Below are 14,873 nucleotides of genomic sequence, written 5' to 3' on the forward strand. Positions count from 1 at the left end.
GAAGATGGAAATTCAAAACCATCAGTTGTACGTTCACAATTAAGCAGCAGGAGGTTAGTATTTCAATTGGGTATAGTTTAGAAAGCGTGATGCTTCTTGTTCTTTGGTTTTACAGCATTGTGCTCTTTTTCTCTGTGCTCCAGGATCAACCCCTTTATGATGTCATCCACGAGGCAATGCAGCGTCACATGCAGGGAATAGAGTTCAGAGAAAGGAATGCTGGGTCTCAGCTGGACCGCCACATGAGGGATGAAGGTATATATCAGAGGTGGTCAAACTGGCTCTTTTGCAGTTAAAGTGCGGCTCCCAGTGAAATGCTGGGTGACGCACGCTTTGCGGCTAGAATTAACTGAAGAAAGAATAATAAAGAAAAATGAAGAGAGAGAAAGTCCATTTGTGTTCTCTGAATTCATTGGTGTTAATTATTCTTTCTTCTCTCATTCTCCCTCCTGTTTCTTTGAGCCTGCATGTTCACTCAAGGATATTTTGTCACTTGTTGACTTTCAACACCGCTCGCTGACGCATGTGTATTTCGAAGACTGATATGAAATTTACTTTCAATTGCACAATTTTTAATTAAGTGCTTGTTCGTTTTGTGGAGACAATGACATTGAGCAAACCCTCCACTAGTAATAAACAAAAGTATGAGGCTTTAAACCAGACTGGGAGAACAATGAGTAAACCCGTGTCTCATCTGCAACAAATCAAACGTCACGAAAACACATTTTCATCTGAATATCCTCCTGGATCAGGCTTAAGGCAGTGCTGCTTTCAGTGTTCAGTAAGGAAGCTGATTTAACAACTCAAGCAAATTTTGTATGGCAAGCATGGAATATCTCTCGTGGCAAACGTCCTTATTCAGATTAATTAATCTTTTTATAAAACTGGACTGTTGGCGCTAGACTAGAGCATGGATGTTTAAATCTTTTATTGCAGGTCTGAAATTAATATTATATTTACATATCTTACGTCTTGTCATGAGCAGGTACTGTAAGCCTTTTCAAAATAAATGCAGTGCATTTGTCATCCACAAAGCTCAACAGTGTTTAATATATACAGCAGTCACACGCTTTTTTTTTTTTTTTTTTTTTTATTCATATCTTTAAGGGAAAGGCTTGTCAAAAAGAATCCTTGCAATAATGTGTGTTTTTATGTGGTGTTTTTGGTGAAATCAGGTCAGTTATTGTATTTTGCTTCATAATAACTGAATATATTGTATTTTTAAAGTGTGTATACAAGTATAAACAGAAATGATGGAAACATACCATTTAAAGCTTAACACACTAGATCTACAGTACAACACAAATTACACAGAAACTGTATAGGCAATGTTCTGTCCCTTTTTCTTGTGTATTTTGCTGTCATGATTGCGCAACAATGCTAGTTATTAAAATGTCTTGCACTCCCAAACATTTCAGATTCACAGTACATGTCTTGGACTCTCGACCGTGTGGAAATTTTGGAATGTGGCTCGTAGGGTCAGGAAGTTTGGCCACCCCTGGTATATACTAATCGTAGTATTGACAGATATGCTTGAAGTGTTTTGATATAGTACTGTGTGTAAAGATATTAAACTAAAAACAATATTATTCCATGATAAACAGTTCCAAGTTTTAGTTGAAATCACAGAAAGATAACTGAGAAATTCCTTAAGTCCTGCTCCTTTGTCTACAGTGGGGTTGTCATAAATGCTTTATCTTTTTAAGCTATATCTTGGGAACCATTTGTCCAATTGTGAATAAACGTAGCCTGGGCATTCTTTAGCAAATCATTCGGTTATCAAAATCATTATGGCCTCTTGACTGCAAATTTGATTAAACATTGCCTGACTTTTGTCACAGGAAGTACACCACCTTGGCAAAACTATTGAGACATTATTTTGGGTACAGCCCATATTTGAAAACACATGACGAAACTTTTAACTTTCAACTTTGCAAGGAAATCACAGTACTGACACCGAATTGATTAATCTTGTTTATCTTTCTCTCAGGCTTCAATGTCTTGACTGCAGTGGACTCTGCAACTGGCTTTGTATTTGGAGGAAATCGATACAATTGTGGTACATGGATGGATAAAATGGGAGAAAGTGAAAGAGCCCGCAACAGAGGAATGCCAGCTACCCCAAGGCAAGAATAAAGAATTTAACCCAGATAATTAGGAATATGAAAACTCTGAAAGCTAACATTTAAAGCTCTGCCCAGAAGCTGTGTGGATGTGTTTAAGTGCTGCCGTAACTTTGTGTGTTTTATTGCAGGGACGGGTCTGCTGTGGAGATCGTGGGTCTCAGTAAATCAGCAGTTCGCTGGCTGGTGCAACTGCACCAGGAGAAGTTGTTCCCCTACGATGTTGTCTCAGTGATGAGAGATGGTACGTCTGCTCTAGTCTGTCAGGATCCGCCAGTGAACAAAGTAATGCACATAATGTATGTATTGTAAAAGTGCCATGCAGTTGGAATACAAATGTAAACATAAATAAATAAGCACACTAAATAGCCAATATCTGTATGTAATCAGTGTGCTTTTGTTACCAATTCTCTTTTTAAATCTTAATTTCTTCTGAATGGATTTTGCTGGCAGCGCTGTGTGTTTTAATTGTAAATCTTTGTTTGGCAGGAAAACAAGTGAACATCTCCTATGAGGAGTGGAATAAAACAATTCAAGATAACTTTGAGAAGTCGTTCTATGTGTCTCAGGACCTGTCTGATCCTAATGAGAAGCACTCAAAACTAATTCACAAGAGAGGGATTTACAAGGACAGCTATGGGGCCTCCTGCCCCTGGTGTGACTACCAGCTCAGACCGAATTTCACCATAGCCATGGTGGTGGTAAGTGCACTTCAGAAATAGTTGTTATATTCTTATATTTTGTTAAACATGATTTGTTTGTGGCAGCCATTGTTGTTCCTTGCAAGGAGACGTAGTTCCTCAATCCCTTCATGAGAACAGTGGCTCAGTGTCTTGTGTTGACCCTGTCCTTGTACTGTAGGCTCCTGAGTTGTTCACCCCAGAGAGGGCCTGGCAAGCCCTGGATGTGGCAGAGAAGAAGCTCCTTGGTCCCTTGGGAATGAAGACCTTGGACCCAGAGTGAGTACAGGAGTCTGACACAAATTCTAGAAGAGACCTATCATAAGACTAAAATTTCTTTGGATAAGCAAGATTGCCAGGTTACTGACAGACTTTTGCTTTGTTTTAAAATTATTTGCATCTTCACACTGCTTTTCATCTAACAGTGACATGGTGTACTGCGGTGTCTACAACAATGACCTGGATAATGACAACTATAATGTCGCTAAGGGTTTCAACTATCATCAGGGACCGGTTAGTGGCACACTTGCTTTCCTTTGCTGTTTTAACGAATCTGATTAGCTGATTTATAAACCGTATTGTTGAAATGTTTTTATACCTATGGTTTATTTTGTATTTTGTCTTAGGAATGGCTTTGGCCAGTTGGTTACTTTCTGCGTGCCAAACTGTATTTTGCCAGGAAACTGGGGACTGAAGTGTACAACAACACTGTGAAATTAGTGAAGAATGTCCTGTCACGTCACTATGTACACCTGGAGAGGTATGTCGCAAATAGCTGTGTGTTTGTGTCTCTCTCTCTCTCTGTCTCTCTCTCTCTCTATACAGTGCCTTGCAAAAGTATTCAGACCCCTGACCAATTCTCTCATATTACCGAATTACAAGTGGTACATTGAAATTACATTCTGTTTGATAGTTTATTTTTAAACACTGAAACTCAGAATCAATTATTGTAAGGTGACATTGGTTTTATGTTGGGAAATATTTTTAAGAAAAATAAAAATCTGAAATATCTTGCTTGCATAAGTATTCAACCCCTGTGCTGTGGAAGCTCCCAGTTTGCACCGATGAAAGAAATTGCCCTAACGAGGACACAATTACCTTATCATTGGCCTCCACCTGTGAACCATTAAAGTTGCTGTCACATTTTCTGGATAAAAACCCCACCATTGAAGGATCATTGGTAAGGCTGTGAATCTGAAGGAAAATGAAGACCAAAGAGCATTCTACAGAAGTTAGAGATAAAGTAATACAAATGCATAGATTAGGGAAAGGGTACAAAATAATATCCAAGTATTTGGATATCCCAGTGAGCACAGTTGGATCAATAATCAGGAAGTGGAAACTGCATCACACCACCCAGGCACTGCCAAGAAAAGGCCATCCCTCAAAACTCAGCGCTCAGACAAGGAGACTTGTGAGAGAAGCCACAGAGAGGCCAACAATCACTTTGAAGGAGCTACAGAGTTCAGTGGCTGGGAGTGGACTAATGTTGCACCAGTCAACCATATCAAGAGCTCTGAATAACACTGGCCTGTATGGGAGGGTGGCAAGAAAGAAGCCGTTACTCGAAAAGTACCATCTGAAAGCACGTCTGGAGTTTGCCAGAAAGCACGAGAGTGACCCAGCTGCAATGTGGGAAAAGGTTTTGTGGTCAGATGAGACCAAGATAGAGCTTTTTGGCCAAAAATCAAAGTGCTATGTGTGGCGCAAACCTAACACTGCCCATGCCTCAAGACACACCATCCCTACAGTGAAGTATGGTGGTGGCACCATCATGCTGTGGGGATGCTTCTCATTAGCAGGGACTGGGCATCTTATTACAATTGAAGGAAGAATGGATGGAGCAAAATACAGGAAAATACTGCAAGAGAATCTGCTTCAGTCTGCTAAAAAACTGAAGCTTGGGAGGAAATTAACCTTTCAGCAGGACAATGATCCCAAGCACAAGGCCAAAGCAACATTGGAGTGGCTCAAGAACAAAAAGGTGAATGTCCTACAGTGGCCCAGTCAAAGTCCTGATCTCAATCCCATTGAGAATCTGTGGCAATATTTTAAAATTGTGGTCCACAAGCGTCGTCCATCCAGCAACCTGGAGCAAATCTGTCAGGAAGAATGGGTCAAAATTACTCCGACACTGTGTGCAAAGCTGGTACATACTTACCCCAAAAGACTTAAAGCTGTTATTGCAGCAAAAGGTGGCTCTACCAAATATTAATGTGTGGGGGTTGAATACTTATGCAGGCAAGCTATTTCAGTTAATTTTTCTTAAAAATATTAAAACATTATAAAACCACTGTCACCTTACAATAACTGATTTTGACTTTCAGTGTTTTAAAAATAAAATATCGAACAGAACGAAATTTCAATGTACCATTTGTAATTCATTAATATGAGAGAATTGGTCAGGGGTCTGAATACTTTTGCAAGGCACTGTGTGTGTGTGTGTCTATATATATATATATGTATATATATATATATATATATATATATGTGTGTGTGTGTGTGTGTGTGTGTGTGTGTGTATATATATATATATATATATATATATATATATATATATATATATATATATATATATATATATATATATATAAACACACACACACACACTTCCTATAAATAAATAAGATTGATTAACAGTGGGGGGAAAAAACTAAAATACACAGAAATCATAAAAGTGTGTTCTAGAAACCTCTGACACGTCCCATTCAGGGTGATTCTAAAGTCATTCTGACTTTTTTTTTTGTTTCTGTTCAACTTTGTAGATCTTCCTGGAAAGGCCTGCCAGAACTCACCAATGAGAACGGGCAGTATTGTCCATTCAGCTGTGAGTCCCAAGCCTGGTCCATTGCCAGCATCCTCGAGGTCCTTTACGACCTCTGAAGTGTTTGTTACAATTTAAATACAAGTGATTATTCAGGAAACATTCAATCTCCCAGCACTGAATTTTGTTTTTGTCAATCCATTTTATTTATGTTTTTAAATAGTTTTACAATTTTGCACAGACTACATAAATATGTTTAGCCAAACAAAAAAAAAATTAAACTAGAAATGTGACTTAATTAGGTGCAAAAAAAGATATCTGATACAGCTAATTCAGCTGCTAATTGACAGCTTTTTTTTTTTAATTAAGAATGAATGGAATGTCAGTTACTGAATGATAGTGTTAAATCTCCCCAACAAAGACTGATTTTTAAGCCCTGTTGTAATTGTAGAACATTTCATCCGGTTTTCTTTTAGCTCTGTTGTCTTTTTAACGTACAATCTTGCAAGACTAGAAAGACATAATCTAGTTTTTAGCCACTGATGAGGGGGCAGCTACTGTATGTGTGTGCTTTAGCATTTGCTTGTTGGGTACCAAATAGCCTTTAATAAGCTTGCCCTTTAAATTAGATGCAACCTAAACCTGAACATATAGAAATGCTTCCAGATTATAATATAATGTTTTGTGTGTGTGCTGTGTGGTAATCTATGTGTTTTTCGTAAATGTCGACAAAGGTCTGACGACTGTTATTGAGGCAGAGGGAATTGTGTACCAGGTAATGTGGTGCCTGCTGTCATTTGTAGAGGTGGTAGTCTACACAGACCTTTTTATTTTTGTTGTGTATTTTTTACAGCCTTTTTTTCCAGTGAGAAATGATGTAATTGCATCTATTAATATACAGTATTGTAGTGGATTATTTCTTGGTCACTGGTATACTGTGATTTGGTGATTTAGAGAAATCCCTACTGTCTCTGTGTGTTAATGATATAAATGTTCTCCTCAAGCAGTCCTGTGGTTATTGTTTTTTCATTCTTTCACACCAAGTGGTTTACTTGTTTTAGTCACCAATTTAAAAATATTTTGTTTTTTATTTTATCTGTATTACTTTTTATCAATCTCAGTCATGAACATTCTTTATTTGAACACTTTTTAACAATATTTATTTACCAGTATCTAATTACTTAGTAATAAACTCAGACACACACACACATTAGGTAGATAGATAGATAGATGGATGGATAGATAGATACTTTAAAAAAAAAAAAAAATGAAATTCAGATCCACCCAAGGTGAACAAAACAATACATAAAATATTATGGACACATAAAAAATCACATCACAGATACTCCTCCAGATCACCTTCCTTAACAGCACACAACACACTGTCTATATACCAGACTTCCTCAAACATTGCTATATTATGCATTGCTTTATAGAAATTAAAATCCAGTCTAACCCTTGGTAATACAAGCATTCTAAAAATGACAAAAGGATCAGTATTTAAAACGTCATTCATTTTGTTTATTCTGCTCTTTAAAATTGCTAATTTGGCCTGTCCAATAATAAAATTCACCAGCTGGATTGACTACTTTCTCTTTTTACAATACTTAAAACCAAATATAAGAAACACCTCCGAGAACACAAAACCCAGTCCAGCAAGCAGTTCCTTCAGACCAGCAAACAAAGGTTTTATTCTGGTGCAGAACACAAAACAATGGTAAACAGTCTCCCTCTGAGCAAAATGGACAGGAATCTTTCACCTTAGGGTTGATGATGCTCACAGAGGAGATAACGGCAATGATGGTATGTAAGATCCTCCACTGCAGATCCCCTGGTTACATGAGGTGCTGTAATTTAGAAACCAGGAAGGAAACAAACATTGTAAATCATTGACAAAAACATTTCATTGACAAGGAACGCAACAGCCTTGTTCGAACAACGACAGCAGAGGCTGAGAGTCGAATTGATCGCGAATTAGTCACTGGCTCATCCAGATATAATCCGAAATCCAGGTAGCCTTCGGCACGGGTCATTGTGCACAACACACACCTCTCATACAGACCAAATACAGTGTCTCAAAAGTATTACCCCCGTTGGACTTTTCCACATTTTATTGCGTCTACCAGATGCTCTATCAATATTGACTCAAGCTATGCAATCAATTATTTTCTGTTTTGTACTTGTAATTAATTTAGAACAATTTGTAGATTTTATTTTTCACTTTGACATTATGGACTTCTTTTGTGTTGATCAGTGGCAAAAACTCTTGAACAAATCAATTTTGATTCCATGTTGTAATACAATAAAATGTGGAAAAGTCCAAGGGGGGTGAATACTTTTGAGAGCCAACGTCTAACCAACCTCACTACCCCGCCATTCAGTACTACCACACCCAACTATAGCACTCCTCATCAGGTACAGCGGACATGGCCAAATACCTGGTTCATCGTGAACTAGTCAACATGGGGCTCCTCAAGTTCTACGGTCGCGCCGGAAACTACATAGCATGGAGGTCCACATTCAGGTACACTACCAGAGATTTGGACATCATTGCAAGGAGGAACTTGACCTGTTGGCAAAATGTTTGGGAAACGAGTCTGAGAATGTGAAGAGGATCAGGTCAGTACACATGAATAACCCCCCAGCAGATCTGAAAACAGTGTGGGAAAGGCTAGAGGAGTGTTATGGCTGCTCAGAAGCCATCGAGAATGCACTCTTCAAGAATGTTGAAAACTTTCCTAAAATCTCTAACCGAGACAATCAGAGGTTACAAGAGCTTGGAGATCTGTTACTGGAATTCGAGACGGTCAAAGCAGATCCACACCTGCCAGGCCTCAATTAAATAGACCGCTCATGGAGTAAACCCCATTGTGGAGAAACTGCCACACGGCTTACGAGAGAAATGGATATCGCAAGGCTCAAGATATAAAGTGGAGAATCAAGTCACCTTTCTCCTTTTTCATTCTTTTCAAAGTTTATCCATGGTCTAGCTAAGACTAGAAACGATCCTAGATTCACATTTGGTACATCAGGCGCATCAAATCCTTCAAAGAATGAGAAACCAGTCGCATAATATGGTAGCACAAGAACACCTATCTCCGTACACAAGACAGAAGTGTCTTATACAATGTCTGTGCCTTCTACCCATGCAACCAACACAAATAGGAAGGTGGAAGACCCAGACAGAGAATGTCCATTGCACAAGAAATCTCACCCTCTTAACACTAGAACCGCCATGTGGGTCCTTGTGACCCATTTTGCACTTAAAATGTTCATTACTCTTCGGTTGTAAGTCGTATGTATGTGTCCGTTTTTGACTTTTCCTAAATATATTAATTAAATATCCTGACTGTGTTTGATAGCCAGAATTGCAAAAATTATAAATGTATAAACAGTTCTACCTAGAACCGCCACGTGGGTCAGTGTGACCCAGGCATTACAATACATGTCTTTTTTTAATATAACGTAAGATATTCTATTTTTTTTTTTTGTAAATGCAGCAAACAAGACACGCCCCCTCCTAGCACACATGTTTTTTTTTTTTTCCAAGCCTTTCTAGACTGATTACGAGACAGATTGCTATGAATGTGGATTTGTCAAGATGCCAACTCAGTGAAAGCCTAGTTGCTTATATTTTTTTAATGTACCTGGGAGACAACAATCCTTCATTTTGTTCCACAAATACAACTGGGAATATTCGGAAGGAAATATTGAATCTTGAAAGTAGTGGCAAGTTGGCAAGTTGCGCTCGGATGCATACAGCAAACTGAAATTACAGGTAGGATAAGTTATGTGCCTAATATGAAATGTATTTTATATATTCTTTTTTATATTACTTTAAAAAAAAAAAAACATTTTGGTTTAACAGGTTTGTATGTACCAGTTTACATGTGTTTACACAATAGTGTTCAGTGGAACTGCGTCTGTGTTTACAACACAGCTCCTGGATGCAGGCACAGTCAGCTGGCAGACACATATGCTCATATATAGAGTACAGTGGCTGTATGAAGTATTCACCCCCCTTTGGACATTTTCACAGTTTGTTGTATTGCAACCTGAAATCTTGATGCACTTAAATGGGATTTTTTTCCCTTTGATTTACACAACCTACTCAACACTTTCAATGTGTGAAAAAATTGGGGGGTGAAAAAACAAATCAATTAAAAATAAAAACCTGAAAAGTCTTCATTAGATAAGTATTCACCCCCTTTGCTATGACACTTCTAAATAAGCTCAGGTGCAACCAATTGTCTTCATGATTTCAGATTAAACACACATGTCTCTGTAAAGTCCCACAGTTGGGTAGTGCATTCAAAACAAAGATACTACCATGAAGACCAAGGAGCTTTCAAAACAACTCTGGGATAAAGTTGTAGAAAGGCACGAATCAGGGGAAGAGAATAATAAGATTTCAAAGGCATTGAATATCACTCTGAGCACAGTCAGGTCAATCATTAAGAAGTGGAAGGTATAAGGCACCACCCAGAACTGTTTTCCCAAACTGAGCAGCTGGGTAAGAAGGGCATTGGTAAGAGAAGCCGCCAAGAGGCCAGTGACAACTCTGAAAGACCTACAGCATTCCATGGCTGAGATGGGAGGAACTGGCCATATGTCATCAATAGCTGAGGTACTCCACAAATCTGGCCTGTATGGAAGAGTGGCAAGAAGGAAGCCATTTCTGAAAAAAGCCCATGTAAAATCCCGCTTGGAATTTGCTAAAAGTCATGTGGGAGACTCTGAAAAGATGTGGCAAAAGATTTTATGGTCCGATGAAACAAAAATTGAACTATTTGGCCTAAAGGCAAAGCGTATGTCTGGCGCAAACCCAACACAGCACATCACCCAGGTAACACCATGCCTACTGTGAAGCATCATGGTGATAGTATCATGCTATGGGGATGTTTTTCAACGGCAGGGACCGGGTAGCTTTTCAGGTTAGAGTTTAAAATGGATGGGGGGGGGTGGATTGGTATGTAGAAGTTTCTGAGATGAAAATGTTAGATATGATGTTCATGAATACAGTTTTTCAGTTTTTCTTTCATTTTCATAACAAAGCAGTAACAAATGTATGGGTCAAAGTGACCCATATGGCGGGTCTAGGTAATTGGAAAATCCGGCCCTTCTAATGTTAAGAACTGTTGTGGCTTTAGAGAGAAACCTCTAGAAGAACGTAAAATCATACTCAAGGAATACAGAGTTAAATTGATGCCTAGGGATGCAGAGGCCATCGATCTGCTGAAAATAACACAGGAAATGTTAGCTGTCACTAACCTGAGGCTCCACAAAATAGCTTCCAACAGTGCCCAAGTAGTGAAGGCGTTCCCTTCAGACGGCACGCAAACAACAAACTGTGGGTTGTGCTGTTCATATGCATGGGTATTTGTGATATACACATTGAAATCGTTGAGTCTACTGACACTTCAAGCTTCATAAATGCTTCTGAAGGTTCTGGTCTATTAGAGGACCTGCCAAACAACTGCATTCAGATTGTGGAACTAAATTTGCTGGAGCTTGTAAGGAACTAAAGATCGACACTACCAATCTGTGTTGGGCTGAGCAAAAAACAAATGAATATTGTTTAGGAACTGCCCGTCTATAAATATCCAGAAAAAATAGCAGCCCAACGTGATCTAACCCCTTACATACAAAGTCAATCATTCTGTTTGAACAGATCAAAGTCTGAATAAGAAATGACAAATAAGAAACAAGCTAAGAAGCCAACTTCAGCCTTGTAGCTCTCGCTGTAGATAAGATCAGTTGTTTATTATATTTGGTTAATCTCCGTGTATTGTAATATGTGCTATGATGATGCAAGATTCTAGCAAAACATTGTGTATAAGTAAATGCTAATTTTAGGATGTCAGATGTAATTTAGTACATTTTTTATGTCCTAGTTGAGAAAGGTACACTGACCTTGCATTGTTTGTGTAAGTTTAAACCTGCGTATTCTCAGGCATTCAAGACATAAGGAATATTGTATTTATATTTATTCCCTTTTAGTTTCACACTGTTGCCATACAAATTGTTATGTTTTCAATAAACACATCAGAGTTCAGCAGTTCATCTTGTTTTCATGTCAATTGTTGGAACAGCGTTTAGCTCTCTGTATAGTCGTAGTGTCGCGTGCAATACAACAGTAAGTGGATTCTAAAATATTCTCAGTGGAGTTTACTCCCCTAACGGAAAATAATAGCTCTTTTTGTAATAGGAGGTCCATTGTCTATAAGGGTGTGTACTTCAATGACGTTGCCATGTTGTATTTTTTAAAAATAGAACCAGATGAATGACCTTTCCTCATTGTCATTGAAATCGATCTGTGATGTAATGCAAAGTAAAAGCAGGGTTGAGATTAACCACCTGTTCAATGATGAAATCTGTGCTGGTTGATTGCATTATTGACAATGGAAATAACTTGTCCTTGCTTTGATGAATGCATTTTCCAATGTAATCACACACTGCAGTATTAAACAATCCCTACTTAATTTTATATATGTGCTAATAAATGGAAATTAAATTGTTCTACATGACTGTACATTATGTTAGAGATATGTTTTATTATAAATGTTCACAGTTTTTAATTCCTTATCTGTTTTAATAAATAAAATATCAAAATTATGTTCGGATGTAGCAAGCGTCTGTACAAGACTGATCCCTGTGTTGTAACATCTTGTACACACGCGTCCAGGCTCTTTCATACAGTTAAGACTGGTCTGGCAAATGCTTGGACAAACCCCACGTCTGTGTCTGGAACTGATTTGAGAATTTTTTGTTGTGTACCTTTAAAGGCTGTAATGTCTGACTACTCAAATATATGGGGGGGGGGGGGAGCAACAGTGCTTATTAACATGTTATTAACTTCTTTATGAGTTATAGGGGTCCAGTGGGGAATGTTCTGGGGAATATTGTATGTTCCATTGTTCAACTCTTTGATTTAAATAAAATACCTTATGTTTTATCTTTCGGTGCACTGCACTTTCTCATTATTCAGTGCCTATATCCTAGTCACCTTTTGGCATTGGCATTTGTATAATTAAAGTACTTGTTATTACTGTATTTTGTTGAGAAATGTTTTTTTTTTTCTCATTCTATTTTTCATTCTGTGTGCGGAACCCCCTTTGGCAGGGTCTTCACATAAATGTTTTGGACCTGCAGACAGTTTATCTGGCCTTGCATAATTCTTCGCAGGAGGTTCAAGGGAGACCTGTGCTTGTCCATATGGACAACACAACAGTGGTGGCGTACATAAACCACCGGGGCAGCCTCAAGTCTCACAGTCTCCATCACATGGCTCGCAAGCTTTTGTTCTGGGCACACGAGCACCTCCTCTCACTGGGGGCAGTACACCTGCCCGGGGTGACAAATTGGGCAGCGGACCTCAAGAGGAACTCTTAGTAGCCCCTTATAGGCCCAAAAGGCTGTTTTTTAGCCCTGAGACTGTTCCTGTGCAGCGCGACCAGCTCACGCATGGGGGACGTTATGGCATCCCGAACCATCGAGCCTGCAGCCTGGGTCTGGCCCCTGAACGGCTGCATTATTGCTGTCTGGGTCTGTCCAATAGGGTTATTGACACCCTGCAAAATTCCAGAGCAGCATCCACGCATTCCCAGTACGGTTACAAGTGTGGCGACTTTCAGACGTGGTGCCTGCCTCGGGGGTTCAACCCCACAACTTGTTATACTGCAATTTTTGCAGGACCTGTTTGATGAGGGGAAATCCCCCTCTGCATTAAAGGTCAATCTGGCAGCTATTTCAGCTTGCCATGTCACAATTGACTTGGTCTCCCCAGGAGCTCAATTCCTGACGAAGAGTTTTTGAAAGGAGCTTGGCAGCTTTGGTCGCCTATGAAGGATATTGTTCCTCACTGGAGGCTAAATGTGGTGCTTGATGCACTCACAAAGCCTCCATTTGAGCCCTTACATTCAGCTGAGCTGGAATTTGTATCTCTCAATGCAGCCTTCTTGCTTGCAATCACCACAAAGCAGGTAAGTGAGATGCAAACATTCTCAATTGCGAAAGCCTGCTTAATTTTTGCAGAAGCCAGGAGAAAGGTTACACTCCGTACCATTCCTGCTTTTTTGAAGAAGACTATCTTGGCATTTCATGTAAACCAGTCTGTGGAATTGGAGGCTTTGGAGCCAGAGAGTGGCAGCTCCTTATGCTCTGTCTGGTGTGGGCACTAGCATATTATGTTGTCTGGACAAAAAGTTGGAGGCAATCCAAACAATTTTCTGTCTGCTATGAGGCCAAGTCCCATGGTCAAGCCCTGTCTAAGCAGAGGCTGTCCAAATGGATAGAAGATACAGTCAGCACTGCCTATGAGCAAGCCAACTTGCCCCCTCCAGAGAAGCCCACTGCCCATTCCAGCAAGGGCATGGCAACTTTGTGAGCTTTATTCCAGGGTGCATCTGTTAAGGACATTTGCAATGTAGCAGTGTTGGCTACTACCCTTACCTTTACTAATTTCTAGAGAATTAATGTCATCAATCCTCAGAACCCTGGTTTTGGAACTAGTGTTAAGGGTGGCTTCTCAGTCAATCCTTACAACACAGGCATAGAGTTGAATTTCTCCCTCAATGATTTAGTCCTAGCTACTTCTTATTGGAGTTGCTAATGGTAACGCACAAGGCAGCCTCGGATTAGCCTTGTAGCTTTCCAGTCAGGCATCAATCTTGTGACGGATTAGGTATACTGACTTTTTCGCTAATGGTTACATTTCATACTTGAAAGGGAATGTTAAGTTATTATCATAACCCTGGTTCCCTAAAATAAAAATATAAACATTAACTTTCAAGGTTGCTGCATTCATGATTGCAGGAGGCTTGAAGGAAAAATTACACTGAGATCTATGCGTGCAGTCCTTTATACCCTCGGGGGCGGACATGACTACCTCACAGGCTTGGCGGAGCAGCTTTGTTGTATCTTATTCAGGTTTCGGGTCTTTAGGAGGTAAATAGTTATAGTTCTGTTTCTGGGAACCAGGGTTATGATGATAACATTTTCCAGCTTTATGTAATATATACCACACCGAAGGCAACACCCGCAATTTAATTGTCAAGCAAGTATATAAAGCAACGTCTCTAAGGTACACTAAATAAAGGGAACCATTGATGCAGAAACATTAAGAGTCAGGCACGGTTCCTCTAATTCCTAAGGAGAACATGTAGGTTAGGTAGGAATGGGCTAACCTTTATTAAAGTTTACCACAGTATTGTAATATTTAATCTGCTGGAAATCATGTGCTAACTGCCTTAGTTTGTAATATGTCAATTTATATTCAAGGAATATCATGCAATTGTCAAGATCCAT

The 14,873-nt window shown here is 39.2% G+C and overlaps 1 protein-coding gene across 7 annotated transcripts in view; it reads left to right on the forward strand.

The window, feature by feature from the left end:
* The window catches only part of LOC121326705 (glycogen debranching enzyme-like), a 28,926-nt gene extending 22,353 nt beyond the window's left edge, over window positions 1-6,573 (forward strand). For all 7 annotated transcript variants that reach the window (XM_041270102.1, XM_041270104.1, XM_041270101.1 and 4 more), the window contains 8 exons: window positions 144-255; window positions 1,991-2,126; window positions 2,255-2,367; window positions 2,613-2,824; window positions 2,985-3,082; window positions 3,229-3,316; window positions 3,430-3,563; window positions 5,569-6,573. In XM_041270102.1, the coding sequence (XP_041126036.1) occupies window positions 144-255; window positions 1,991-2,126; window positions 2,255-2,367; window positions 2,613-2,824; window positions 2,985-3,082; window positions 3,229-3,316; window positions 3,430-3,563; window positions 5,569-5,686 (1,011 nt within the window). In that variant the 3' untranslated portion in view covers window positions 5,687-6,573. The remainder of the gene's footprint in view (window positions 1-143; window positions 256-1,990; window positions 2,127-2,254; window positions 2,368-2,612; window positions 2,825-2,984; window positions 3,083-3,228; window positions 3,317-3,429; window positions 3,564-5,568) is intronic.
* Window positions 6,574-14,873: the final 8,300 nt, after the last annotated feature.

This window comes from Polyodon spathula, chromosome 14 (assembly GCF_017654505.1).
Source record: "Polyodon spathula isolate WHYD16114869_AA chromosome 14, ASM1765450v1, whole genome shotgun sequence".
Lineage (NCBI taxonomy): Eukaryota > Metazoa > Chordata > Actinopteri > Acipenseriformes > Polyodontidae > Polyodon > Polyodon spathula.